At 40.1% G+C, this 26,959-nt stretch overlaps 1 protein-coding gene across 1 annotated transcript; it reads left to right on the top strand.

Moving 5' to 3' along the window:
• Positions 1-1,693: 1,693 nt before the first annotated feature.
• LOC125889027 (vesicle-associated membrane protein-associated protein B/C-like) lies at positions 1,694-26,508 on the top strand. The gene is made up of 6 exons (XM_049576681.1): positions 1,694-1,954; positions 9,338-9,490; positions 16,576-16,679; positions 18,189-18,269; positions 19,609-19,788; positions 22,033-26,508. Exons 1-6 carry the CDS (start codon positions 1,897-1,899, stop codon positions 22,186-22,188), a joined length of 732 nt encoding a protein of 243 aa, XP_049432638.1. The 5' UTR covers positions 1,694-1,896; the 3' UTR covers positions 22,189-26,508.
• Positions 26,509-26,959: the final 451 nt, after the last annotated feature.

Below are 26,959 nucleotides of genomic sequence, written 5' to 3'. Positions count from 1 at the left end.
AACAAACTGAGTCAATGTCATTCTTGACCTCCTTTGTGACCTGTAAATTTACATTTGTGAATGATTTAATTACATTCAAGCACCATAAATTAGAATATTTTTAGAATTAAAATGTGTTATCCTTCAGGCTGCCTATATGTACATTTAAGACATTTTAAAATGTTAATCAATATGGCTGTTAATAAAACAAGTTACTCCCCTAAAAAAGGTTTTGCAAAATGGCATCTACTTTTTTAATACTTTAAGCCGGGTAAATGTAGGAATAAGAATGAAAGAAACTTAATTTTGTTAGTCATCAGATACTGATTAAGGAGGAGCCAAAGCCAAGTTGTTCCCAAAGTGATGCCATTGTGAGATTACATGCAGTATTGTCATAACATCTTCTCAGAAAAGAGCTCGCATGGATTTATTGTTACTGTGGCTATGAGAAGAAAAACAATAGCATGCACTGGAGTAAGAGAGGGAAACAACTGATGAGTAAACCTCACACCAGAGGGGATTGTAACAGAAACCATTGCATAATCCCCAGGTGTCACTGGGATGCTGTATTGTAATAAATAAGTTAAGACAGTGCCAGTGGTGGAATAGTGCATGTATTGTCTTGACACAAATAGAGAGAGACTTGACACTGGACAACATTAACATAAATATTACACAGAAATCATCATTGCATATCTGACAAAAATATCAAAGAATGTAGGAAATTAATTATTTAATTGAATACTTTTTATAGCTTATTAATAGATTTTATAGCTCACTTAGAAAAAAAAGCATATAATTTTGGTTTAGAAAACTACTGACTATTAAAAAAGATATAAAAAAAAGTAAATCATGACATGGTTGGGTTTGTCTTTTCAGGAGATGTATAGCAAATGGCACAGTTTTTAAATGTGGAACATTATTTTTTTCCTTGTCATTCCGCTTTGAACGCAGGTAATTATTCAAGGCAGCAATCTGTATCACTTGCAAGGGCCCATGCTCTCCTCTGCTCTATCTTACACCCCTGACTACACTCAAGTACTGTACTTCAATACAATTTTCATGTACTTATACTTAAACTTGAGTATTTACATTTTATGCTACTTTATACTTCCACTCCATTACATTTTATAAGCCAATATTATTTTACTTCACTCCTTATTTTGAAGCTGTCGTTACAACATACTTAGCAGGTTCAGATTATTAATGTAAAAATTTAAATGACCTTTTATAAATCATGATGTAATATTATTATAAAGTAGTTGAAATTAGCTCCACTGTTATCTGCTGCAACATCAAAGTACACATTAATTCATCACTGATTATAATCAAGTGATGTAATGATTCTGTAATGAGCAAGTCTGTACAAAAAGTACTCTTACTTTGGGTGCTTTAAGTATATTTTAATACCACTACTTGTGTACTTTTACTTGTGTACTGGAGTACTATTTAACAAGGGATCCACTACAGTAAGATGTATTTTGGGATCAAGGGAGTATGCAACTTTGCACCCTTCATGATTATTTGATGCTGGACTTTGTGAGCTGAAATAAAAACCTCCATGTTTTAACCATATCCTGTCACACTGACTGAGATTTCTTAAAACCTGAGGTGGAGGTGGTCCCCACCATCCCTGGGTGCACCCTGGCATCACCCACCACCACCCTGTCACCCTCCCCGCTGGGTGGCTATGCAGAGGCAGTGACGTCACCGGGCTGTCTCTCGCTCCCTTCCTGCTGCATCACAACAGCCGTTAGTAGCTCGAGTAGCACTAGTGACCGGGGGGACAGGATATCCACAGCTATATTCATTGATAAAATAACTCCGTTGACGTTGCAGCACTCAACAACATCCTAACACGGGGGTAACGGACAGGAACTGGTTGCAGTGCGATAACCCCGCTCCAGCTGTTGGGATATGGCCAGGCCGGAACAGGTTCTGCTCTTGGAGCCTCAGCACGAACTGAAATTCCGAGGTAAGAGGGGAGGGCCCGGCTTGGACGGGAGGGGGGAGCTGCCTCTGCCAACGGGGTAACGAGGGGGGGGGGCAGGCCAGTGTTACGGTAACCAACCCGGGGAGAAGCCGGACTTCACATTTTGACAATATTGCTCTCGTATGAAAAGAATAAGAATGCTTTGAAAGGACGGCGGGTCAACTGACAGCTAGCTAGCTAGCTGGTTAGCTAGCTGGATTAGCTTCCGACGGCTAACCAAGCTAGCCAGGCCCTGTCACACATTTCTGCTGCAGCAACTGCATGTAAAGCGGCTTACAAGTGTAACACACCACACACATGTCCGCTGTGAAATAGCAGCCATAACAAACACGTGAGAACACAGTCTGCCCACTGACTTCACAACATTTCATTGCACACAAGCTACAACATCCTTAGCAGGTCTAGCTAGCTAACATTAGCTCGATCTCTGATTGGCTGTCTCGCTCTGTTGGCCAGCCAGCTGTCATTTAATAACTTGACAGCTCACAGGACCAAATAACTGGGCAGCCTCTGCTACTTAATATGTGTTAGCCACGGGTCATCAACGTGCCCACCATCCTGATCGTTTGGGCTTTACAATCGCCAATAGACATTTTAGTGAAGCTCGGCATTTGGCTGCAAGATGTCACGTTGCTTTAGGCCCAAATAATGTTACATAAACACATATGCTACTCCCTTTTGCAACAGATTATAGAGATTCTGACACCGTTTGAAATATTGAACCTTGAACTCTGGATTAAGAAGCTGAATAGTTTTATACGTGTTTTAATTGCCTAAAGGAAAGCCTCAAAACTTATTTTACTCTTATCATGTAGCAAGTGGTGTTTGGTTCAAGTCAAGGAAACTATACCTTTTGTATATTTTCCTTGGTTTAAGCATCCCAAAAGATATGATTAAAGAACCAGCAATACCAAAATATATACCACTGTTTGTTTGTGGGATGAACTTTGGCTGTTCCCCCAAACCTATTTTGATAGCTCACAATACACTATGGATAACAAATTGGTTATACTGTGTTTTTATGTGAACTGTCAATTTAAAGTAGCATTATACTATTGTTCCTATGTACAGCTAATGTGTTACCTTACTAACGTGTGTTATTTACTGTGATTACAGTGTAATGGCACATTAATCATGCATTCAGCACCTTATAGTATATATAGTAATGAAGAGTCTGTTGGTGTCAGGCAGACAGTGAGCCTGTAGATTGTTTTAGCAGTGATTTACAACGAGGTGCCCTGATATATAAATAAATATGGGGCAAAGCAGAGGTGATAAATGCCGCACTACAGTTTCCTTTACCAGGTTTGTTATTTTCTCTTCTCCACCGCTTTAGGACAACTCAGAGTGTATTTTAGACTAATGTACTACAGGCAAAAAGAGAAGCTGTGATGAAATTGTTATAACTTTTTAATCTTGTCTGTTGTCAGTGTAACCTGTGGGGGTGGGTCTGTTTCACCAGTTAGAGTGTAGGAAAAACACTGGCGTTATTCAAAATTTTCTCACCGTAAAGAGATGCCATGAAAAGACCCAAAAGGGACAATGTGCTAGTCTGTCTGTCAGTGCTTGTTCAACTTCCCTGCTCTGTCTGTGGCTCTCAGCCTCATGCCCATTATTTCCTACTGAAAAGGCAAATCTCAAAATCAAAAACACAGGCACAGCTATTGAGAATTTTGGGACTATATTTATTCACAGATTAATAGGCATTGTGAGTATTTACAGCCTGAGAACAATGTGGGATTGACTCAAAATAAACCAAGTTCATTGAAATAAAAGAACATGTAACACAGTGCAAGGGTCATTTATATATTTTAAATAGTTTGGGAGGATTAAGCTATATCAGGCTTTACACAAGCGATACTTGTTAATAGGATCAATTTGTCGTCCGTTTTGGTCTTTTCATGGCATTTGGCAATAAAGAAAACTAGAATATCACCAGCTTTATCCTTTAACTCGTAACTTAGCTTGGAGCAGACACACTGTTCCTGTGGTTTCCTGTAGTTTAACATACCTTTCACACTGATTTATAATGGTGATGAAACCATTGACTGGAACTTTGTTTGAGGTGCTCCATCATGTGATTTAAGCCAGTCAGAAACGAGCACCATAGACATATATGAAGTGTCAAATCAGATGTGTTGATACAGGACACCAGACAGAAGAAACTATGTGTCCTCTCAGTATAGTAGATACCATACATCACATGACAATACTGAGGCCCTAAGGTATATGTAGGCAGGCATTGTGAAACCTCAGGAAACACAGAGTAGGTCTGTTAGTAGCAGACCTGTTTGGCCTGATGCTACTTAAGTGTTAGGGGCTGGACGTCCTCAGTTTTTATTAATTTTCATCTTCATCAGGGGAATTATTAACAAACCTCCCTGCTCCTACTTTAAATCTGCTCTCCATAAAAGCTAACTTTGAAAGACGACAGCTTTAAATATTAGCTCGTCATAATACTTTTCAACTGCCGTTTGTGGTTTTTGTGAGTTGGATGCTATCCCGAGAAACTTTCAGGAAGTAGTAGATCAGGTGTACAGTAGTCGGTGGCGTGAGTCCCTTTCATTAAAAGCCTTCAGAAGTCAAGCCAAGCTCTGAGGGTCTGAGTTTCCTCTCTGTCTTTGCTCAAAGGGGAAGGGAAGTGTCAGTTGCTCTGGATGTTTGCTGAGCTGAAACTTTATCTTGAATCTGGTGTATGTGCTAATTCTGAAATAGCCCCATGTTTTCACGCACAGTGAGCCTGCCTCTCTCTTTCAACCGCTAAAGGTTTTGCTCACCATAATCCCTACCGTAGTGGCCTAATTTGTTATTTTGTTAGAAAACTATACTTGATTAGAAAACCCGGTCTGCTGGGTTTTGGGGGTTGAAATAATAGCATACAATCACATGTTAAAATGTTGTTTGGATGACTGGAAGTTGGCAAACAAATGGGTGCAGTTTCAACACTTTTAAGAAGTCATGAGTTGTGCTTTTCCTAAGGATATTTTCACAAGCAAAAACATGACCAGACAGTGTCTTAAAACTCAAATCAACCAATTCAGATATCTACTTACAGACTGTTGGGTCTTTAGATCTTTATATACAGCAAAAATAAATTTGGACTTCTTTCATGGACATTGAATAATTCATGAATAATATTTGTTTTATATGGTTTTTAATAATACTATAATGCTCCAAAATGAAAACTTAGTTTCCGTTAGTCCGACTGATGTAAAGTGTGTGGTATTGGCACCATGTCCGCTAAGTTTGGGAAGTCATACATTCATTCGTCATGGCCCCTCGCTTGACTTTGAATTAGCTCTGCTCTCACCAGAGGTACTGGAAAAACACAGGAGTGACTAACGTTTGCCAGTTAGCGATCGGGATACATTTCGCTATGCAGTTTCTGGAGTGTCCGGTCAATAAAGAAACTTTTGCCAGAAATAACAGGAATAAATTAGGGACATGTAAAACTGTGGTTGCTTAAGTAATACATGTAGAATGAGATTTGTTGGAATTTGCACCCCCTCCAATACTTGTAATGTGCTGATAGTATCAAAGACTCATTAGACTCTTGGCTTTCTCCAGGGTCAATGCATTAGCCAGATTAGGTTTAAGTTCTTTTTTACAGTGCTCATGCAAGAGCTCTCATATCCAACAGATTTGACTTTTCTGTTAATGTCATTACCACTTAAGTGAAAAGAAAACCTTACACCAACACGGAGGTCGCTTGTGGCTGGTATTGAATATGAGTGCAATAACTATACTTTTGAATTTATTTGGCTCCTCTGAATCACTGCTTCTACCACATCCTATATTCGGCAGTTCGCTGTTGTGCTCATTGATGGCCGTTTAAACAATTGAGCCAATCAGATCTTTGATCTTTGAATACTTAACCCACAAAATGCCCATTTGTAAATCAATTAGTCATGCCATGTGAACTTGAATTAGTGAGGAAAACTTTGTTTCTCTCGCATGCCTCCACAGACAGTGGTGAACTGTATCAAAACATCTGTTGACAGACTCTCAGACAACTCATGCAGTATAATCCAAGTCTCATTTATCCAGTTATATTCTCAATACTTCCCAAACACATGCGTTTTCTTCAAAAAACCTCAGCACTGGAGCCTGGCGTGTGTGAGTTTGTAAATGGATGTTTTGATGTAGTATTGCTGTTTTAAACGTGTATCCCAGTCCATCAATTAATCAACATGTTTGTTGCTTTCTATGAAGGCACTGGAGTGAAGTTTTCTTCACAAATCAAAAGTAATACGGCATGACTTCTCATTATACAAATGGTCAATTTGTTGGTGAAGTACTCCCATAAGAATGGGGACGCCATCTTTCTGTGCCAAAGAAAAGCAATTGTAGAGGAATGAAATGTCAGAAAATGGAGGGTTACTGCTGATTCTTCTTTCATTTTTTGAACCACTTATCTTCTTAGCAGTTACAGGGGCGCTGGAGCCTATCCCAGCTGACATTGGGCGAGAGGCAGGGTACACACCCTGGACAGGTCACCAGACTATCACAGAGCTGACACATAGAGACAGACAACCATTCATGCTCACATTCACACCTACGAGCAATTTAGAGTCACCAATTCACCTGCATGTCTTTGGACTGTGGGAGGAAGCCAGAGTACCCTGATTAGTTTGATCCAAATAGTACTTTGTCTCAAACAGAAAACTGCAAACATTAGGGTTATGTCAGACTGAATGACAGCGTGAAAAACTATGGCATATCAATCTGAATATGAGGCTAATCTGAATCAACCTGTTTTGAAAATTAGCATCAATTAGCACGTCAGCCATATTGCATTATTTTGGATACGAGAGATGATGTGGCACAAGTCCATGTACTGTGCAAGTCTGAGTCAGGAACTGAGTACACTTGAATATCTGTTTACTTATTAAAAGTAAAATTATCATTGCTATAATCAACGACGTTACTGCATATTGCATATTTTCCTGATATTGTGCAGCCCTAATGTACAGTTAGGCAATAACAAAAGAATACAGCAGAGGAAATTTAGGGGTTTTTGGAGGTGGTTTCAGAACCCACCGAACTGTTGAACGGCTGTGAGGGACCAAGGGCAGAGGGGTGTTGTATGCTGTGAAGCTCATGAGGCAAATTGTGATTAGTGATATTGGATTTTATAAAATTGAATTGAATTGAAATGAATCTAAGGGATTTCTAGAAAAGATAACGTAACTCTTCTGTCTAATATCTCCTTTGTTTAGGTAGTGATTGACTATGGGGTGGGGCGATTCATCGACGTAAGCAATGTCATAGCTTACGAAAAGATGCCAAACATGCAAAAAGTGTGTCTGTGTGTTGCAATAATGCAGGCGAAAGCATGAATTCCTCCAGAGAACGAGCCTTCTTACACAAGTGCAACTGCAGCACACGGACACTCAAAGTGAAAGTATCCTGGAGCGCTTTGTCGAGACAGCAGCAGAAAGCACCGTCCTGTTTACTTTTTGTCCCCACCCAAGCATGATATATTAGGATTGTCAACAAGTGTGTCAAAACATAGGCTAGACTTTCTCTGGTTTGGGAAAGACTTTAACAATAATAAATGAGCCAATTTATTTGACAGTTCAGATACAAGTAGTTTATACAAGTGCAAAGGAGAACAACATCAAAAGCTGAAACAACGATGTAGACTAATTACATTTTGAAAATTAATATAGAAAGTTAGTGCTCCATAAAAACCTCTGACAATCTAGTGCTGCAGTCTGGATGGATAACTCACTTAACCTTCGCTCACCTTTTAGATTTGGCACACTGTTATTGTGGCTTTTGTTGTTAGGGTTTTCTGCATTATTGACAAATCTGTGCAGCTTAATGCATCCGGCCTTGTGAGAGCCTCAGAGATATGTGGCCTGCATCAACAATGATAGCTGTAATTGGTTGAGGCCAAACTGCATCAGCTATTCTGATCATGGTAGAGCAGCAGCAGAGGTCTGGGGTTTTATAGATTTGCACACACGGTTTACTCTTTAAAGGCTCTGGTAAATTGATGCTAGATTTTTTTCTCGTAATCAAGAGGACATTAGTAGTCGAAATCAGTCTAGAAAGTAATGTTAAACAAAAACGAAAAAGCAGACGGCTTTGTTTGCATCCTTGACATATTTACAATAATCCAGTTCTCACCAGGGTGTGTTACTGAGACGCCATATTTTGGGTTTTAATGTGAGAAACAGACTGGAATTGTTTATCTTGAGGACAGCTTCCAGTCAAACTTATTAAAATATGCATTTGTTTGATTGGCGGTTAAACCCTGTTTATCTAAAACGTCAGGTCAAATGAAGAAAATATGCGACAGAAGGTCCAAATTGTGGGCAGTAAAATGAATTTGTTATAATTAAAGTCACATCTAGTTAGGCTTTGAGAGACCACATTTAAATGTGCTAACATGCACGTCACATATTTTTAATAAGCTTTGCCCGCTGGTATTTTAGTGATTTTATTTATTTTGAAAAAGCTTAGATTAGCCTTTTTCTGCTGCTCATATACAATATAAGAGTGGGGTTTTGTAAATTTCGTGTTAAATATTTGGCAGACTGTCCACTGAAATGTGGTTCTCTGTTGTGACATAGGTTTTCAGTTTAAATTGTACCATATATTACAACATAAAAATTAAAATTTCCATACATTTACAGAATCAAATGAAACTCCCATGTTACTTTCTCCCTTGATATGTCAGTGTAAAAATATAACGTTTAAAATATCTTACGTAAAGAGCTTTGTCTGCCTGAGCTTGGTTGTTTATGTTTCTTTTTTCTCCTTCATTCAGACTGGTGCTATTTCCGCAGCAGCGGATGATTGATTTGCATTTTGATGGCTTTGCATTTTGATGTATTTTGATCGGTTGACTAAGAGGCACTCATTTGCCTTGATTATGTCACTCTCTGACTACTCAGCTCACACACATTATGAGCTTGTCTGAGTTTGTATGCTAGTGGCTGTTTTATTCCGTTCATGTGTCATTTTCTCTTACCATTTGGCATTCAAACAATTTACGTGACAAATAGGCCTGGTATTTTGAAATTAATGTGTGTGGCGTATGAGATCATAACTCTTAAGAGTGTCAGAGGCCAACATCAAAATTAAAATGGCTCTCCGTCCAGTTTTAATTGATGTTACTATGATTTATTGCCATTTAATTTGACTTGTGTGGTCATAAATTTTGTCTTTGCCTCAACAGTCTTTGATGATTATTTTTACTGTTTTACTCCTGTTAAAATTAAGTTGTCAGTCTCTGGAGGACATGAAAAAATCTTTAGAAGGAGATCTTCAAGATGTTTTCCTGAGCTATGCAAAGACAGTCTTGTCAAAAGCAGAAGGTTTAAGTGTCCACCTTATCTTCCCTCTTCTTCACAGGTCCATTCTCAGACGTGGTTACCACAAATCTCAAGCTCTCAAACCCTACAGACAGGAATGTGTGTTTTAAGGTGAAGACAACAGCGCCGCGCCGGTACTGTGTGCGGCCAAACAGTGGAATCATCGATGCAGGCACCTCAATCAATGTCTCAGGTAATGATTGAGTGAGTGGGACTGAGCGCGGGCCATTAAAGTAATTATTATTAACTTACAGTATACTTAAACATGTTGCTGCTGTTGTGGCTGAAATGGTTAGTTCATCACAGGGAAAAATAAGTAATAACATTTAAGTCTTTTCTCAGGTTCTCAAATACTATGTGTTTATTTTTTTCTGAATACCACTTTGGTACGGGTCAAGCAAAGCAAGCAACTTGAAGGTAGCATTTCTGGTAGGGTGTAAAAGGTATCTCTTTAGCTTCATAGACCACATGATTGATATTAAAAAGGATCATTTTTGTAGCCCTATTTGCTTCAGTCATGATTTAAGATACCATGACATGTCTTTTTATTTTTACCTTGGTTAAAATACCAAGCATCTGGGAGAAGGAACGCAAGCTATTGTCTCTCTATCGTCCTGAATAGGTTTGTTCTCTTTACATAAATGCACACACCGCTCTTTTCCCACTACCCAGTCAGTATTCCCCTGTCCTCCTTCCCCAGTCTTGCCTGGCAGGCCTCTTTCCCAGCCGTGCACTCTTGAGGGAGACAGGTACAGGCTAATGTTTCCACACTGTGCCACCTCTGCCATTTACAGCCACGGACTCATTTTACAACCTCCCCTATCTGGTGTCAACAACTGCAAACTGTGTCACTGGGGCCTGCAGTCAGCAGTGGGCGACAAATCAGCACAGTCCTCTCTGTCAGTCACCTTCATTTTTCACCCTTATTAGGCTGCGAAAGGTCACAGGTTTGAGTCTCAAAGGGAGACTGCTTTTCTGAGAATGAAGTCACTATAGGCAAACATACAGTAAAGGCATGGTCTATAACCTGTTTCTGTTTGGTCTGTCTTTAGGGAGAACTCAGAAAGTGGTGTACTTAGCAGGATAACAAGTGGTTGTGGGTTCTTATCTTGAAGCCATAGTGTGCTTTTAAATTGAGCACACATGAAGTTACTTTCATGGAAAAGTCTGACTCTGCTGTTAGCTTTGTTGCACCTTATAAGACGGGACAATTACACCTTGAATGGGTGTGCTCCAAATCCAGTTGGGCGCGGTCAACACTATATTTTAATTTTGCATGCAGAGCAGCACATGGCGCTTAGCCTAATATGCAACCTAGAAACGGTGGTGTGGTGGTTAGCACTGTGGCCTCACAGCAAGAAGGTTCCTGGTACGATCCCGGGTGCAGAGTTTGCTTGTTCTCCCCGTGTCAGCGTGGGTTTTCTCCAGGTACTCTAGCTTCTTCCCACAGTCCAAAGACATGCAGGTTAATTGGTGACTCTAAATTGTCCGTAGGTGTGAATGTGAGTGTGAATGGTTGTCTGTCTCTATGTGTCAGCCCTCTCGCCCAGTGTCAGCTAGGATAGGCTCCAGCCCCCCCGCGACCCTCAAGAGGATAAGCAGTTAGAAAATGGATGGATCTAAAGTGCCATAGTTCTGATTAAACTTAAATTAGCTGACTTCGTTACTGGGAGGTGGAGGAGATGGGGGATGGCGTGACACCTAGGCAAGATAGCTGCCAAGCTGCAGACCACTGAGACCAACAAACATCAACACCAGTTGTGTTTTAGCGTGACATCAGCAGCATTTCCAAGTGTGATTGTCGCAATAAACATATTTGAAACGAAGAGTGAAGAAATAATGCAAAAATGCTACAAAACCGTGGTGAGCAGAAACGTACAATGCCAAAATTTACTCTTGTGATTAGGTTGGGGGTAAGTAATAAAGGTGGAAATCACAAGTTTCATTAGGATATGATGATGATATATCAATTCTTTGGGTAGTGATACATTATTTGCTGTTATCAAAAAATCTGCTACAATACGATTTTGATTCAGTTTCAGGTCCAGCAAACAATTATAGACGATATCAGTAAATTTCCTCATTGTCTTTTTCTTGGCTGCTTACCATCGTCTGCCACTAGGCCACTAGCACTGTTTGAATGTGTAGACAAGAGGTGTGCTAGGACAGAAATGGTGACACAGACGTGCCATGGGAATTTTAAAATAAAGTCGTATGTTAAAGATCATGATATGTGTTGATATTTTCACTTTGCATCAATGATAATGGATTGTTGATCATTGAATCAATTCAAATCAATGTATGGTTACCCCCCCAGAACATAAACAATGTAGACCTATACAAATATTTCTTATATCTTCATCCTTTGGATTAAGCTCTTTGTAGCTTAATCCAAATGGTAAAGATGTTGTTCTGTCTTTAAACACTTAAAAGCCGCCAAAAGATTAAATCAGAGTTTACCACAGTATCTCCACTACTGTTTGATTATCAGCTGATAGAGATTCAATGTCATACCTGCCACCTTGTATGCTGCCTGCCATCCATTTAACTGGATAGCAGCCATATTTGGCTTTGTAACTGTGCTATGCAAAAGGAAATGTATTCAACTCGTTTGTTAGCCCTGCCCTCAAGAATACATACAAAGTGTTTTTTGTAACACTGAATGCCAATGTAACTTTTGTTTGTTTTCAAGGAAACTCCTCAGGGCACCTTTAAGTGCTCTTTCTTCCTGGTCATAAAAGCTATATTACAGTTAGGAAAAAGAGATGACTGGTTGCTCTGTATAATCAAACCTAGATCAGAAAGTGTGTTGGGATGAACAGGAAGGCAATCCAGGCAATATAAGGAGAAATACATCAACAAGGAAGGAAATATTAAAAAGCCTTTATTACAGCGGCTAAATAAAGCTGTGACAAAGACCCACAGAAGGCTTTTTAATATGGTCTTCCTTGCTGATGTATTTCTTCTTATATTTTGGAGTGCCTGGATTGCCTTCCTGTTTACATGATAGTTAATTGATTAAAATCTCTGAGCACACCACACTGTTTGAGCTGAGGGGAAACAAACACTGCTTGGTTGTCATACCAACATTCCTAATAAAAATGTTCTTTTTGTAGAGTTATTCTGAATGTACAAAGAGTCATTCCCAAAATAACTTCACAATATCATTATTGAGGCATTCAGGCAAAAGTATTGTGTTTAGGTTTCGGTCTCCATCTCAGATGATTGCAAAAGCTCTGTAACTTGTTGCAGTCCCGTTTGTCTCGTATTTCCAGCCTGTAGTTTTTAACAAAGCAGCGTAAAAGCTACACAGGCATCCACTTGAATCGGGACGTAAGGCAACAGTCTGCCACAGCATACCTACAAACCCAAGATGTGTCATTTGCTGGCTCAGCTGAGGATACACACAGTGCTTTTGAAGCTCAACCCAGCTGTAACCGTATATGTTCAACGTAGCCATGACCGCAGGAATGTTGCTGAGGTTGATTGGTGTTATATAGCAGCATCCAGTGGAAAAATATGTGGTGTGAATGTTTACAAAAAAAAAAAAGAAGAATCATTGTGTCCACAAATATTAAGCCTCTTCTGGGAGCATGTCAGTGTTTGTCTGACATGTTCGGGACTTGTTATCATTTCAACTGGGGCAGATAGAAAAACAGCATAATTCTTTGGTTGCATGTTATCTGAATTAGCTTCATTAGCTCACACTTAGTCTCATTTCTAGTCAGGAATACTCCTGTCTTAATCGACATCCACACTCAAAACATTTCTGCTGATATGCTACATGAGGTCTCACATTTGCCCACCGACTCGATTCCTACAACAGAACTTAACCTCAAAGCAGTAGCTGATCCCTGCAAAGGTGTGGTGGATTATATGCCATCGACTCCTGAATTATTCCTTATCCTGAAATGAGTTTGCTCGTGCATAGTGAGTATGTTTTTCCCCCTTGAATTATATTGAATTAGATGGACCCAGTAGAGCACAATCAGAAGTGTGAGATCCTGCTACCCTGAGAAGCCTGAACAAGAATACGTTTTATGAGACTTAGCTCTTACATCCTGGTGAGTTTTCCCTCCAGGCCTGTATCTCAACAGCGCTGGTCGACTTCACTCTCTTCCCCATTCCCACGCTATATTGTCTTGGTAGGTTTGCTGATCTTTGACCAGGTTTTTGTGTTGAGTAATATTGAACTAAGTACACAGGGAGCTCTCTGTTACGAGTAAGGCTTCTCTGAATCGAGGTGAAAAGGTCACCGCTATAGATCAGGGTGCAACAATGAGCCGTACGGTGTCATGTGTCAAATCGGTGTCTTAAGATTCACAGTGAACTGCACCTTGTATCTTGTTCTGAATTTGGTGATGAGTGCAGTGTTTGGGTCATTAAACTGAGATATTATATTTTGTTTTTGGCATCTGTATCTTTAGTTATCTTATATTGTTGACACTTTTTGTTTTCTGCTATGCTGCTGAGAATTCACATTAAATGTGTCATGAAGTCTCAAGTTTTATACTTTTATGGAAAGGGAGTGACATAATACTTTGAAATGGAAGGCATATTCTCACGACACCATGGTTTTGAAGGGAATCAAGCCATGAGTTGTGTTGAATTTGAATGATGTCAATCACTTTGTGAGCTGCAGTCAAACTGTCAAACTAGGCAGCGCTGATCAAATGTAATTCAAGATTCTGTTCCTGCATTGCCTATTTTTCACCTCAACTGCTTTCTGAAACATGTCATTACTATACTGTGTATTGTTAAGCTATAAAATGAGAAAGTTTGTGACCTGGTTGCGATGTTGGAATCAGTCGACTGAAGCACAAAGCACTGCCCAGCACCCACTGTCAGGACCAAACTTTCTCACGTCACAGCTAAACAGCACACTAAAATATGTTGCTGAAAACATTTGAGGCAACAAGTAATTAGAATAATACCAAATAAAAGCATACAATAATTGATGACAACACAGGATAAAAACAATAGAAAATAACCAAATGAGACATATATAAAATAAGCAGTCTGCTAAAACTAATAAAGGGCTTTTTTGAAGAGATATGTTTTAAGAAGTGATTTAAAACTGATTCAGCAAGCCCCAGATCTTCTGGCAGGGAGTTGCAAGATGATCCGAGCCCTTTATGATGTTTGTATGATAAAAGATGTTTAAAATTAATGGAACATATCGTATTTGTTAATGATGTGACCAAACGGAAGCATGTATATGCAGAACAACAGGGGGCCAAGGATGGAGCCTTGGGATTTTAGCAAATGCCATTAGAAGCACTGTGAGGAGGCAGAGGAGCATGTTTTTATTTTATTTATTTATTTATTTATTTATTTATTTTCAGATTATCTGTCAAGTGTGCTGCTGTGTGGATATAGTTACAGTTTCAGAAAATATGACAAAAGGTTATTTCTACAAAAGTTACCAACTATAGCTTAAATCCAGAAACAGCAGATTATTTTTAGTAGTTGATCATCAGAAATGATCATCAATTGCAGCCCTACAGTAGAGAATCTTGTGCAGACCCTGTAATAACTAGTTTCCATGGGTGGGCCTCTGTGAGAACTTGAAGGTAAATAGTTAAAGGTCATTCTGTAGTGAGCATCTTGTCTCATGGGACACAATTAATTAGTGACAGGAAGGGAAAGTTTTCTTACCTTCCTCCCTCACCCCTCTAATGGTTCCATTCATCATCAACAAGCAGGCAGGCGATTACCATCCTGCTTGACCATGTTGAACACAATTAGCCTCTGTGAGTTTTATAAATGATTGCCCAGCGTGAAGCAGGAATACTAAATCACGCCATTAGCAGGAGTAGCTTTTTGTGAAGGTGTGTTCAAAGGCTGTCGATCAAAGATGATTTAAATCACTCCCCCCCCCCCTGCTTTTTCCATCTCAGGCTCTGGCTCAGGACCTTTTTCATGTTATTCAGTGTTGCTCAAAGAACCTACATGCCTTCCTGCCTCCATTCTCTAGTATTGTCCCCTTGGACCTGAGGTAGATGGCCGTGCAAATTGGGTCTGACTGAAACAGGACGTTCTCAATCTGTTCATGCCGTCTGTTTCTGGTTTGCGATATTGAACTGCCCTGATTGCTGTAATGGTGCACTACATCTCTGAGGTTTCCCACTCTAGGGACAATTGGCATGTGCCATATATGAAAACCATCCTGATAGCTACACTGGCTTTGAAATTAGGAGGTCATTTGTTTCTAGTGAAAGCCAAAGAGTCACGCAGGCATTGCAGACATACTTGGTACTGATGTCACAATATGCCGTTCAATTACACCCTCATTTAAAAAGTCAAAGGAGAATAAGATCACCCATCAATAGCCATTTTCATCCCCTCTGCACTTCCACCCTTAACTTGAACACTGACATAAGAAAGTGATCATTGTAAATCACCGTTACAGCTTTAAAATATTTTCTCAGTCATTGGAATGACATCAAATAACACACCACTGACTGAGAGGGACTGATGTGGTGATGGGTTGAAGTTGTATTCCAACCCCACACCTGCTTTTTGTTAGAGCAATATGTAATGTTAAGAAAGAAAAAGACAGGGTTGGAAGCTGTTAGAAAGATTACCCCCTGGGGTATTTGTAGATCCGTCAGTGTTTCGCCGTCATGGTAACACAAACTTAGAAATAAATCATCTCCACCGCTTTTTCCGAGCAGCAGGGGCGAGCCCAGAGCCTTGAAGACATGGAGGACCTAGTTTACTGTTCGAACAACACACATTTGATACTCGCTAATTCCTCTTTAATCCAAGGAGAGGACGCAGAGTTGAGAAAAAGAGAGAGACGGAAAATTGCTGACAAAGAGAAGTAACGGCTTAATCGCTGGAGTTCAATTCGTATTTGGGGCGGCAGATTTTACCCACAAATCATATCATGTTCTTGCAAGTGTGCTGTAGTTTGACTGACACTCACAAGACACTTTGTTTGATACGTTCGCTTTTGTCTCCTGAGAATTGGAAGTGAGAATGAGGTTTTAAACAAGGGAAACAAAACTGAGGGAGTCACAACAAAACAAAATGAGTACAATAATCACGTGGGGACTTCCTGTTCACACTGTGGGCGCATGGGTTCAAGATCTCTCACTTACCAACCCCATTGTTTTCTCCCAATGTTTCCTGTTAATCCTAGTTTTAGGTAACTAAAGGAAGTAAATACAGTTTAGTAAATTAAATATGTTGCAATGTGAAGTCTGTCAAAACCAGCAGTGACTTTGTGGTAGCAGTATCGTACATGACCTCGACTGTCATTTTGTATTTCAGTTATGCTGCAGCCTTTTGACTATGACCCCAATGAGAAGAGCAAACACAAGTTCATGGTCCAGTCCGTGCTAGCACCTCCTGACATGACTGACATGGAGGGAGTGGTGAGTGTGTCTTCTTCCTAAAATCAATTTTCACCATCAGCATGTTTTTTAGCCGCTCTAAAAAATTGCTTTGGACAGAGATTGTACTTGGGTCAGTCATACAGCAGACACGGGGATCAACTCAGGAAGTAACTGTAAGGAAAGAAGCAGTCGATAGGCAGCTCCCAGCCTGGATGAGAGGCTGTGTCTCAGTGCGGCGCACAGCAATAAAAAAACACGATGAGCACAGTTTAGCCGTAACTGTGTGTGTGGTCTCAGAGTCATCCTTGCCATCATTGGCCAACATACATACTGTAAATCATCATTAACGTGCCAACAAGTGCTTTGAGAGTTTGGTATGATACTGTGACTCACTTTCATAAAAGCACACACACACACACACACACACACACACACTCTTAATCAACCCGAGAAACGGTCATAAAGACCCAGTTAGGTTATTGTTTGAGTCTGCTACAGTAACAGAGGTTTGATTTGAAAGCAGGTTTTTGAGGTGGATTGTGGAAAGAGCACAAAAAAGACACACTACAGTCGTTCTGGTTGTACATTTCTGTCCAAATCTCCCTGATAACAGTCCAGATGTTGATGAAAATATTAAAACAAGTCGACTAAAAACACAGCTACAGTCTGAATTTACTGATACACACCTGGCAGCATCAGAGCTCCTCAACAGCACTTTACAGAAAACATTTTCACAGTTGCCATCATGGGACTGCATATTTTTTCTCCTCTAAACACTAGGCTGCTGACTCTTTATTCACACCACTGGAGGTTTGCCAGATTCAGCTCCCTCGACAGTCTCGTAGGCATAAACATATTCTAAAAGATTTAAACAATGTACTTTAAATGCTTTTCCCAGTGTTGAAGATAGATTAAAACAAGTATTATAAAACATACCGTAGATGTGCCTTTTAATATCTTCACAGAAACCATAGTTTACAAAGGATATACTGCCACAGACATGTAAACTGTTTAACTGTGTTAAAGTGTTTTACACACTTCAGTGTTGGGAAGATAACGTGCATGATCCTGGTTCAGTCTGTAAACTGTACACCTAAAATGTTCTTGTGAAACTCAGCTAACAATATTCTTGAGTGCAGTATGTAAAGTAAGGCTTTCTTTAATTATGGAAAGAGTTGGTGTACGCTGGCAGAATACATAAAAATGAGGCGTTCAGTTAGCGATGTCTTCATCTAAGAGAGAAAAAGACATGTTAGTCATTTAATAATACATGTACCATTGGATTTATTGGTGCCAGACAGTGTAAAAAATCTACTAATAAAATTTCTAAATCAAGACATTATGTAGGAATATGTTTAATATGTCAAAGGACTTTACACAGCCAAAAATTAATAAAGGAGACAGAAGGAGGTTTATGTGAGCTCTCCATCCTCCTATGATGAGTCATTATCAACACTGTTGTAAATGGGCCCTTTTGCCTGGATTAAATTACAAAGAAATAATGTGACGAAGCTTTTTTTCTTCATCTTCGGTCCTCTGTCTCTCCAGTGGAAGGAGGCCAAACCAGAGGAGCTGATGGACTCCAAGCTGAGGTGTGTTTTCGACATGCCTGTGGAGAACGAGAAAACGGTAAGTGCACGCTGACACTCCACTCCTCGCCTCGCCTCACAACGTCACCGTTTGTTGTCACTACAGATCAGATATCAAAGCCATTGCAGAGAGAGATGTGTCACATTGCTTCCTGCCATTATTTTCAAACTCACACTAATTGGCCTCAGCAGCAGACAGTGCCACGTTGTATTCTAATCTTTGGTATGTCATTCATTATCTATTACGCTGCTTGTTTTCACAACATAATGATGACTTTTTATTGCTTCTTTCTGTACAGTGCAATATTTGTTTGCTTGTTAATATTTGTCTTGAGGAGGGGCTGCATTATTTATGGGCCGATGATGGTTATTGTTGTTTTGCAGCACTCCAGCTCTTTACTGCTCTGCTGTGTCTGCCTTCTCTTTCTCTGTCTATATCCTGTCCCATCTCAGTCTTCATCTCCCCTCATTGCTGTGCACTCTTCAAGCTTCTGCACTCCAAGTCAATATTTTTCGTTTGCGTTCGTTCAGTCTTCTCGTCTGATAAAAAGTGTTACGCACAGAAACATGGCAAACTGTGTCAGATGTGTTTTATTGGTTTATTTGTTGCGAAAAATTGCAATATGAGACCAGATGGAGACGTCAAGCAGTGAGGATGATTTCTTGGTGCTGTCACTTCTTGTTCGGAAAGCATAAATGATGGACAAAAGTTTTAGAGTCAGTGTGTTGTGCAACAATTTCAGATAAAAAATACGGCCTTCTTTCGCTTTCCTTCTCTCTTTCTCATCGTCACTTTTTCTGTCTTGGTCATGCTGTTTCTCAGTTTTAAGCATCAATCTTCATCACCTCTCTCTCCTCACACCCTCAGGCATCGGCAGCCTGTCAGAGAGCCACTTTGTTCACTCTCACATGCAGTTTATTATTGTTGTGAGTCTTCTCAGACCCCACGCAGCTGCGGAGACATTATCTCGTCATGATATAAGCTGAGTCTACTGGTTTCACGAACCTAAGGAGGGAAAGGGACCCGTGGTAGTTGTTTTCAATTCATTTTGAGCTGTGCGATACATCCACATGGCTTCCAGTCGGCACTGCGCCGCAGAGTCCGTTAGACGGAGATAATGCTGATAGAAACCAGCTTGATCCGCTTATGAAAGGCACCCCTGGGTGAACTCTGCTGCCAACATGGAGATAGGGGGCTTAAAAGAGGAGTCTTTATGTTCCTGTACTGTATATGAAAGTCTGCACGTCTCCAAATATAAACATAAAATTGCGACAGTGTACCAGCCAAGTCATCGGTCAGCATTGCCATGGAAACACTGTAGCAGCAAACAAACCGACTTATTGCATTTTAACTTGTCGCCCTGTTAACCCACTTACAGCACGACATGGAGTCCAACAAGATGATGTCGTCCAGCTTGCTGAAGTCAGACTCCTCCACGCTGCCTCCAAAGTCAATGAGCTCCACCCTCGATGATGGGGAGGTAAAGAAGATCATGGAGGAGTGTAAGAGGCTGCAGATGGAGGCTCAGAGGCTACGGGAAGAAAACAAACAGATCAGGGTGAGTGAGACAACTCGACTAACACAGTCAGTTAGTTTTAACAACATTTTTCAAGACGGTAAAAGCACAGGTATCACCACATTCTCAGTCTCACAAATAATAAGTAATAACTTCAAACTAATTCAGACTCTGTTGGGTAAAACGTGTCCAAGTGAACTGGTGATTCGTCAACTAATTTAACTAAACTTATTGTTTGGATTAATCACTGCAAAGCAAACCTGTGTTGTGATAAATCGATCGGTAACCTCCCGAGCTGAACGTGATGTGATGAGACGCGTCAGATTCAGCTTTGTCGTTATCCATATAAGGGTGGTATACTTTATAGCAGTATGAATCCTGATGGGTGATGCAGGATTTCATTTCACAATAATGACCCACTCGCTGTACATTATCCCGACTATGAGCACGACTGCTTACTAAAGAAATCACTAATTTGACACAAACTATTGGTTGAATAATAATTTTATTGATTTAAATGTTTATATTGTTTTCACTGAGCATCTTTGATCATAGCAACCGTCTGTTATTTATAGCAGCGGTCGGCTATTCAGAAATATTAGACAGCAGAATACTGTAAGTGACCAATCAAAATCGAGTATCCAACAAAGCCATATAATAAGTTTAAACACTCGTCTCACTTATTAAAAACATGTGGGTGTGAGTTTAATAAGCCAACTATTGTATTATAAAAACATAAACATAATCATTTTCTTCTGATGTTAGCAGACACTTATTGTTTTTAACGCAGCTTGAAACCCTGTTTGTGCGTTCAGATGTTGCTGCATAGATTTAAGGTAATGTATTGAAATGAGAGGCAAAAAAAAACAACCACTGATTATATTTCTCGGGCATATTTGCATACAGTGGAAGTTACTGGTTATAGGTTACTGTATGAATCAATATGTCAAACAGTAATTCAGTATTGTGATTTTTTTTTTTATTTAAGTTGGTTATTTTAAATGTGTGTACATGATGCATGTATTATGTACAAGAACAGTTATCAGTTGGTCTCCTAATTATTTTCTTGATGAATCAACTTATCATTTGGTCAATTAAATATGATAAACTAGTGAAAAATGCTTACTGTAATGTCCCAGAGAAGTGGACGCATTTAAATGTTTTGTTTGACAAACAGTCCCAAACCCAAAAATGTTTAATTTATTGTCAAACCACCAAATAATTACTCTTTAGATGTTAAAACCAGTTAATTTTTGTCATGTCTGCTTTGAAAAATGACTAAAGCAATTACTTGGTTATCAAAATCTTCCCTGGCTAATTTCTTGTCGCCCAACTAATCAATTAATCGACTATTCAGTCCCCCTCTAATAGGTTCTGTATGTTAAATCTTGTAGCGCATGGTGTAGTTCAAACAACTAATCTAATTTCAGGCCTAAATCAAAGACAGACTGACTGAGCAAAGAAAACTCCCCTTTCATCTCAATCATCAAAATTAGCAGATGACATCACTGAACGTTCAGAGTCACACTTGGTTATTTTTTTTGTGTGTCCTGATTGATGTTCACCATCAAGATAAGCAAATTAAGTGGAAATTTGATTCACACAAAGTGGTGGTTCCAAATGACATTGCGGTGTCCCTCCACCCTTTGCTCTATTTCTTTGAATAGAGACAGTTACTCAAGATTGAGGTTTAGCATTAAGCGCAACTGCTCTGATCCATAATCAGTGGCAGACCTCAGCGTTCAGAGCTCGTAAGGCAATTTTGCAAATCAATGAGTACGCCATCAATCACAACGATCAGTGAAGTAAGTTTTAAAAATTGGGTTTTGTTAAGGTTTGGTTGGAAATGACTCACACACACTACAGACAGCTAGGAGAAAGTCAAACACCACCACCTCCTCCCCTTCAAGTTCTTGCCAGAGGCAGAACGACTGTTGGCTGCTCCTGCGGCTGAGATTAAACTAACAGAGAGCCCCCCCACCCGCTGCTGGGAAATGAAGTGTGTTAAAGCCTGGCGCCTTCTGCGGTCCTCTGGGGATTTGGTCAGATGAAGATTTAAGCAGATCCTATTTCTTTGAGCTTGTAAATAAATACTGTCTTATCTTATCGACTGATTGACAAACTGACCGTTTCTCTTCCCAATGTCATCTTTTTGTTTTTCTCTTCTCTACTTCATCATTCCCTTTCTTTCTTTCAATCCCACCACCACCCTTCTTCCTCTCTTCATATGCTTCCTTTCTTTCATCATTTCTCAATTATTTCTTTGTCACCGCTCTCTTTTTTCAGGAGGATGATGGTCTGCGGATGAGGAAGAGCAACGTGATGTCATCTCAGCACTCCTCAATTGGCATGAAGAAAGATGAGGGGTTTAGCGCCCGCACGATGGCCCTCATTATTCTCTTCTTTGTGGTGGGCGTCATTGTGGGCAAGTTGGTCTTGTAGATGGCAGCGCAGTTGGGTCGGCCGCAGCATGCTTTCAGGGGGATGAAAACAAACACGGGATCTGGGATTTTGGATCAGAAATGCCATATCCGCTGGGTGGGGGGTGGTACTAGTTTTGATTCAGTCTCATTTATGTAAAAAAAAAAAAAAAAAATCAAAGGTAATGTATGAGAAAATAAAGAAGAAAAAAACGATATGAACAAACCTACTGTTACAGGTCTTGCCTCTACGTAATCATCACATAATCATTCTGGCCCTCTTTCCCAAAGTTTCATGTATATAGATGACTGGTTCTGTGGGGGAGGGGGGAATGGAAACATGATTTAATGCTAGTGATCCAGACCAATTTTCTAACACCGGCGAGGTAGTGTTGGTGCGACTGAGTCAGTTTGCAATTGTGTGAATGTCATTTTAGTGTATTGTTGTTTCTTTTTCTAAGCGATGGAGGCCAGGGCCTATGTATATGTATACGTAATCCCCCCCACTGTACAGTAGATCCAGGTGTTCCTTCCAGCTAAACCCCCTTTAAGGAAGGGACTTACCAGAGAGATGATCCACACAGTCGGGGTTACACACAGGGCTATCAAACTGACTCCTGCAATCAGAGGCTTTATAAAATCGGCTCGTCTTTGATTGTAGAACAACCTTGATCACTGTAAGAAACACTATACCATAGGGGTTTTCTTTCCTCGTGTCGTTTTTATTTTCACTCTACCTTATTCCCGCCACTGGTCACTCAGTGCTCACCACACCCCCAGTTGCCAGAGGGGGATGTTTGATTGCATGCGTTCACACACAAAGAGTGTTGCATCTGGACTTTTGAATCTAATTTAATTGCTTTTATAATGGTGATAATAATATGTCATTTGGCTGTAGGTTTGCACAACTACATTTTCAGTTTTTGTTTTTCTTTCTCTCTTTTGTGTTTTGTTGCATTTTTATGATTTTAAGTAATTTTTTTTGTTGTTGTTAGGGTTGAGGCATTTAAGAATATTGCAGCTACCAGAAATGAGCTCCAGATTTGTAGGATTAGATCATATCTGTAAACGTTATCCAGATGAAAGGCTTGCCTTGTGACCTATTTGGGCAAGTTATTCTCAGGCCAAGATGGAGGTTTATATACAGTACTTTGACATATATACAGTATCTATATATACAGTATACACACTCTTAGAAATGAAGGTGCCATGGAGGGTTCTTCAGCTTGTCCATATGGAAGAACCCAACATAAAAGGTTATACCTAAAACCATCTGTGAAGGTTTGACCCAGTACCCCACCTGAGAGGTTCTACAGAGAACCTTGTATGGTATAATGGATCCAACTAGAACCCTCTCTGGGTGTTCCATTCAAAATCTTTTCACCTTCTGAGGTTGCTAACCAAGGTCAGACCAAGTATTTGCGACAAGATGAGTTGAAACTTGCAATCTGCCAGTTCACACCAATGCAGCTAGACGAGACAGCGTATCATAAGAGAATAAGAGAATGTTGCAGCAAGCGAACAGGCCGTCTGCAGACAATTTACTGACTTGGCCAGCAGACTTTGCTACAGTTTCATTGGCTGTGCAAACGGATGACATGCCTTACGTTCTAAAACCAGCCGCTGGTTATTTGACAAGCTGAGTCGCAGATCACACCATCAGCTGGCGTGAATCGAGCTGAGACCAGCCAGTTCACACTGCTGCAACTTTTCTCTCCAGATGGCTCCATCTCGTTGTTAATCTTTGGTCTGAACTAGATTTAACAAGAATACACCAAGAACCCCTTTATATTCCATTAAACGTGAATAAACATTTTATTTGAGGGTCAGGATTTTTAACTCCTATGCTTTCAACAGTCCTTGTAGAACTCTCCCCCATACAGGGTTCCTTATCGGGGCGTAATTCACTAGTTTGATCATGATATGACACTATATCGATTCTTTGGACAACGATGTGATATTTGCTGATATCACAAAGTCTGCCATTACACGATTTTGATTTGATTCAGTCAGTTGGTTACAGGAGAAGCTGCCACCCATCTATGCTTTGGGCCATAAAAGATTAAAAGACCACATAAATAATTTTAACCATATAATTGTAATTAAGTTTACTTTAAATTGACTCACACACATAAAGCAGCATATGTGAGGAGTTAGCCTTAGGGCTTTCTGATGGAAAGCAATTACTAAAGGATTGTTTTTCATTTTAACCCAAACTATGATCTTATCCTAAACTTTAGGGCTATCTGGCTAAAAGCCCTGAAGGCAAACTTAACCATAAAACAAGGTTTAACAACAAGAGCACTTAACAAGAGTATGACATTCAGCTCATGAAAACTGTCAAGGTTCATAAACAAAACTAGAAAGTAGTCAACCATCATTAGCTTAAGTACTTTTACATTGTATAAATTAGCCTAGCAGCTGGCAGACTTTTCCTCTGTTTATAGCTTTGCAAATAAGATGTATTATTTTTAGTTTTTCTTACTCACTATTGATTTAAGTCCCTGCATCTCCCGACTGAACAGCACAGTTGAATTTGAGTCTGCATCATGTTTTTTCAGCCTCACATTGTTGAAATAGAGCAGCTAATGTTGCTGTTGTGTAAGTTAGAGTGAGATGCCCGGCCAGGCAAGTACGCCGATTTCCTGAGAACGGCACTGTTTGCATGTAGCATATGCTTCGTCTGTTGACCCGTATTTACTCCGAAATATGAAATATCTCCACATTGCTGATTTACTTCAGAGTAACTAACCTTACCCTCATTGTCTTTTGCTCAGCTGCTGCTGTTTGACGTTGACACAAAATTCCAAAATAAAGGCATATTCTATTGATGATACCGGATCATCGAATCGATGTATTAATCAAGATTGATAGTCTTCAAAGAACCCTTGAAGGACTCTTTCTTAAAAAAAAAAAGGGTTCTTCAAAAAGAAATGGTTATGAAGAACCCTTTTGGAGCCCTTATTTCTAAGAGTGTACACACACACATATACACACACACACACACACCAAAAGCATGCGTATATAAAGAAAGAAGTGGACAGGAGGTGCATGTAGAGGCGAATGTGTTTCCCTTACAACATCAACAACACCAAGGTCCTATTTCAGTGTCCTCACAAAGGGACCTTGGTCATTTCCAGCTCTTTTTTTTTTTTTTTTTTTTTGTTCTCTCATATTTTCCTACTGAGCCATACATTTGTTGACGTTCTGTTTTGTTTGGGGCAAATGTATGTCAGAGATCAACTGAGTGTTTCAAGCTGCCTGCTCCAGCTCTCTGCTGCTGGTGATTTTTGCTGGAGGGGGGTTTTATTTCCACTCCACTGCAGGCGTGTGTTCAGTTTTTGGTGTTTGTTCAGCATTTATCCGTTGCTTATTAATGTTACATCCTCACTGCATTTTAAGTCGTGTTCATTACTCATGTCGGTCGTGTTTAATGCACTAACATTAAGAGTCTCTCTCCTTTGATCTTCCTGCTGCATACATTTTTTTTTTCTCAAGCGAGAGGTGGGGGGAAAACATACAGCCTAGCCTATATCCTTGAGGGGACCACATTGTGACATTGTACTGTTCCAGAGCCAATGGTTATTTTGATCAAAAATAAACACAAACATACTAACAAATTGTTTCCTCTCCAAATTTGCATGAGGGAAGAAAGCAATGGAGGATGTCATTTTACTTTGTGATATCTGAAGGAAAAAGAGCAGCATATTTTTATCCCCCTGTGTCCACATACGATGCAGGAGTGCATTACCCTTACCGTTAAACTGAAAGAGAAAATGACAGACTTCAACCATATTTTCATGTTAAGTGGAGTGGAAGATGATGGATTTGACTGGCGGATAAGCGATTGAAATAAACATGAGCTTGTGTTTCTACTGTATCTCTGTAAAGTTGTTGGGTTGAGGATGACTTGCTGCTTAGAGGGAGGGCAGAGCAGACCTGAGCTACAGTCCTATTTTGGGTTATCAGACCTGGGTCACGTAGTATTTGCAGCAAATTCTTTTTGTTCAAAGAATCCTGGTTGGTTATGTGATTCATAACTCTCCTGTAATCCTCACCAATGTGGTACTCCAAGTAGGATTAAACAGACATTATTAATTACATGTGAATACTAAATGATCCAGGTTCAGTTGTAAAACACACTACACTGACCTGTCCTGGAGTCTCTGACCATCACCGTGATCAATGTAAGCAGTCGGCAAACTGTTTTGTATGTATATAAATAAATAAATAAGTCTATCCAAGAAGATTAATATTCCTAGTTCAAGTAGTCTCTCTGGTGTATAAAAACAACCCAACCTGGTTGGACTATGTAGCATCTTAATAAATTAAATGAATAAAGCCCCTACCTTATCGTGTGAAGTCATTTCCTGTTACACACACAGGCTACAAGATGCACAACCATCCATCCGTCCATCCATACATCCATTTTCATCCGCTTATCTGGGGCCAGGTCGTAGGGGCAGCATGCCAAGCAAAGCACCCTGGACGTCCCTCTTCTCAGCAATGCTTTCCAGCTCCTCCTGGGGGACCCCAAGGCATTCCCAGGCCAGATGAGATATGTAATCCCTCCAAGGTGTTCTGGGTCTGCCCCGGGGCCTCCCACCAGTGGGTCGTACCACCAGCAACAGGCGCCCAGGAGGCATCCTGATCAGATACCTGAACCACCTCAGCTGACCACTTTTGACCCAAAGTAGTAGCGGTTCTACTCCGAGCTCCCTCTGGATGTCCGACCTCCTCACCCTATCTCTAAGGCTGAGCCCAGCCACCCCACAGAGGAAACTCATTTTGGC

This window comes from Epinephelus fuscoguttatus, linkage group LG1 (genome assembly GCF_011397635.1).
Source record: "Epinephelus fuscoguttatus linkage group LG1, E.fuscoguttatus.final_Chr_v1".
NCBI classification, from domain to species: Eukaryota; Metazoa; Chordata; class Actinopteri; order Perciformes; family Serranidae; genus Epinephelus; species Epinephelus fuscoguttatus.
The sequence above is the reverse complement of the archived record's forward strand: the minus strand, read 5'-3'. Positions and strand labels throughout refer to the sequence as shown.

Excerpts from the sequence above, each read along its gene's own strand:
- LOC125889027 (XM_049576681.1), top strand. The coding sequence starts at position 1,897 with ATGGCCAGGCCGGAACAGGTTCTGCTCTTGGAGCCTCAGCACGAACTG. Across the intron at positions 9,491-16,575 it reads CACCTCAATCAATGTCTCAG|TTATGCTGCAGCCTTTTGAC; the intron begins GTAATGATTGAG and ends TTTGTATTTCAG. Across the intron at positions 16,680-18,188 it reads TGACTGACATGGAGGGAGTG|TGGAAGGAGGCCAAACCAGA; the intron begins GTGAGTGTGTCT and ends CTGTCTCTCCAG.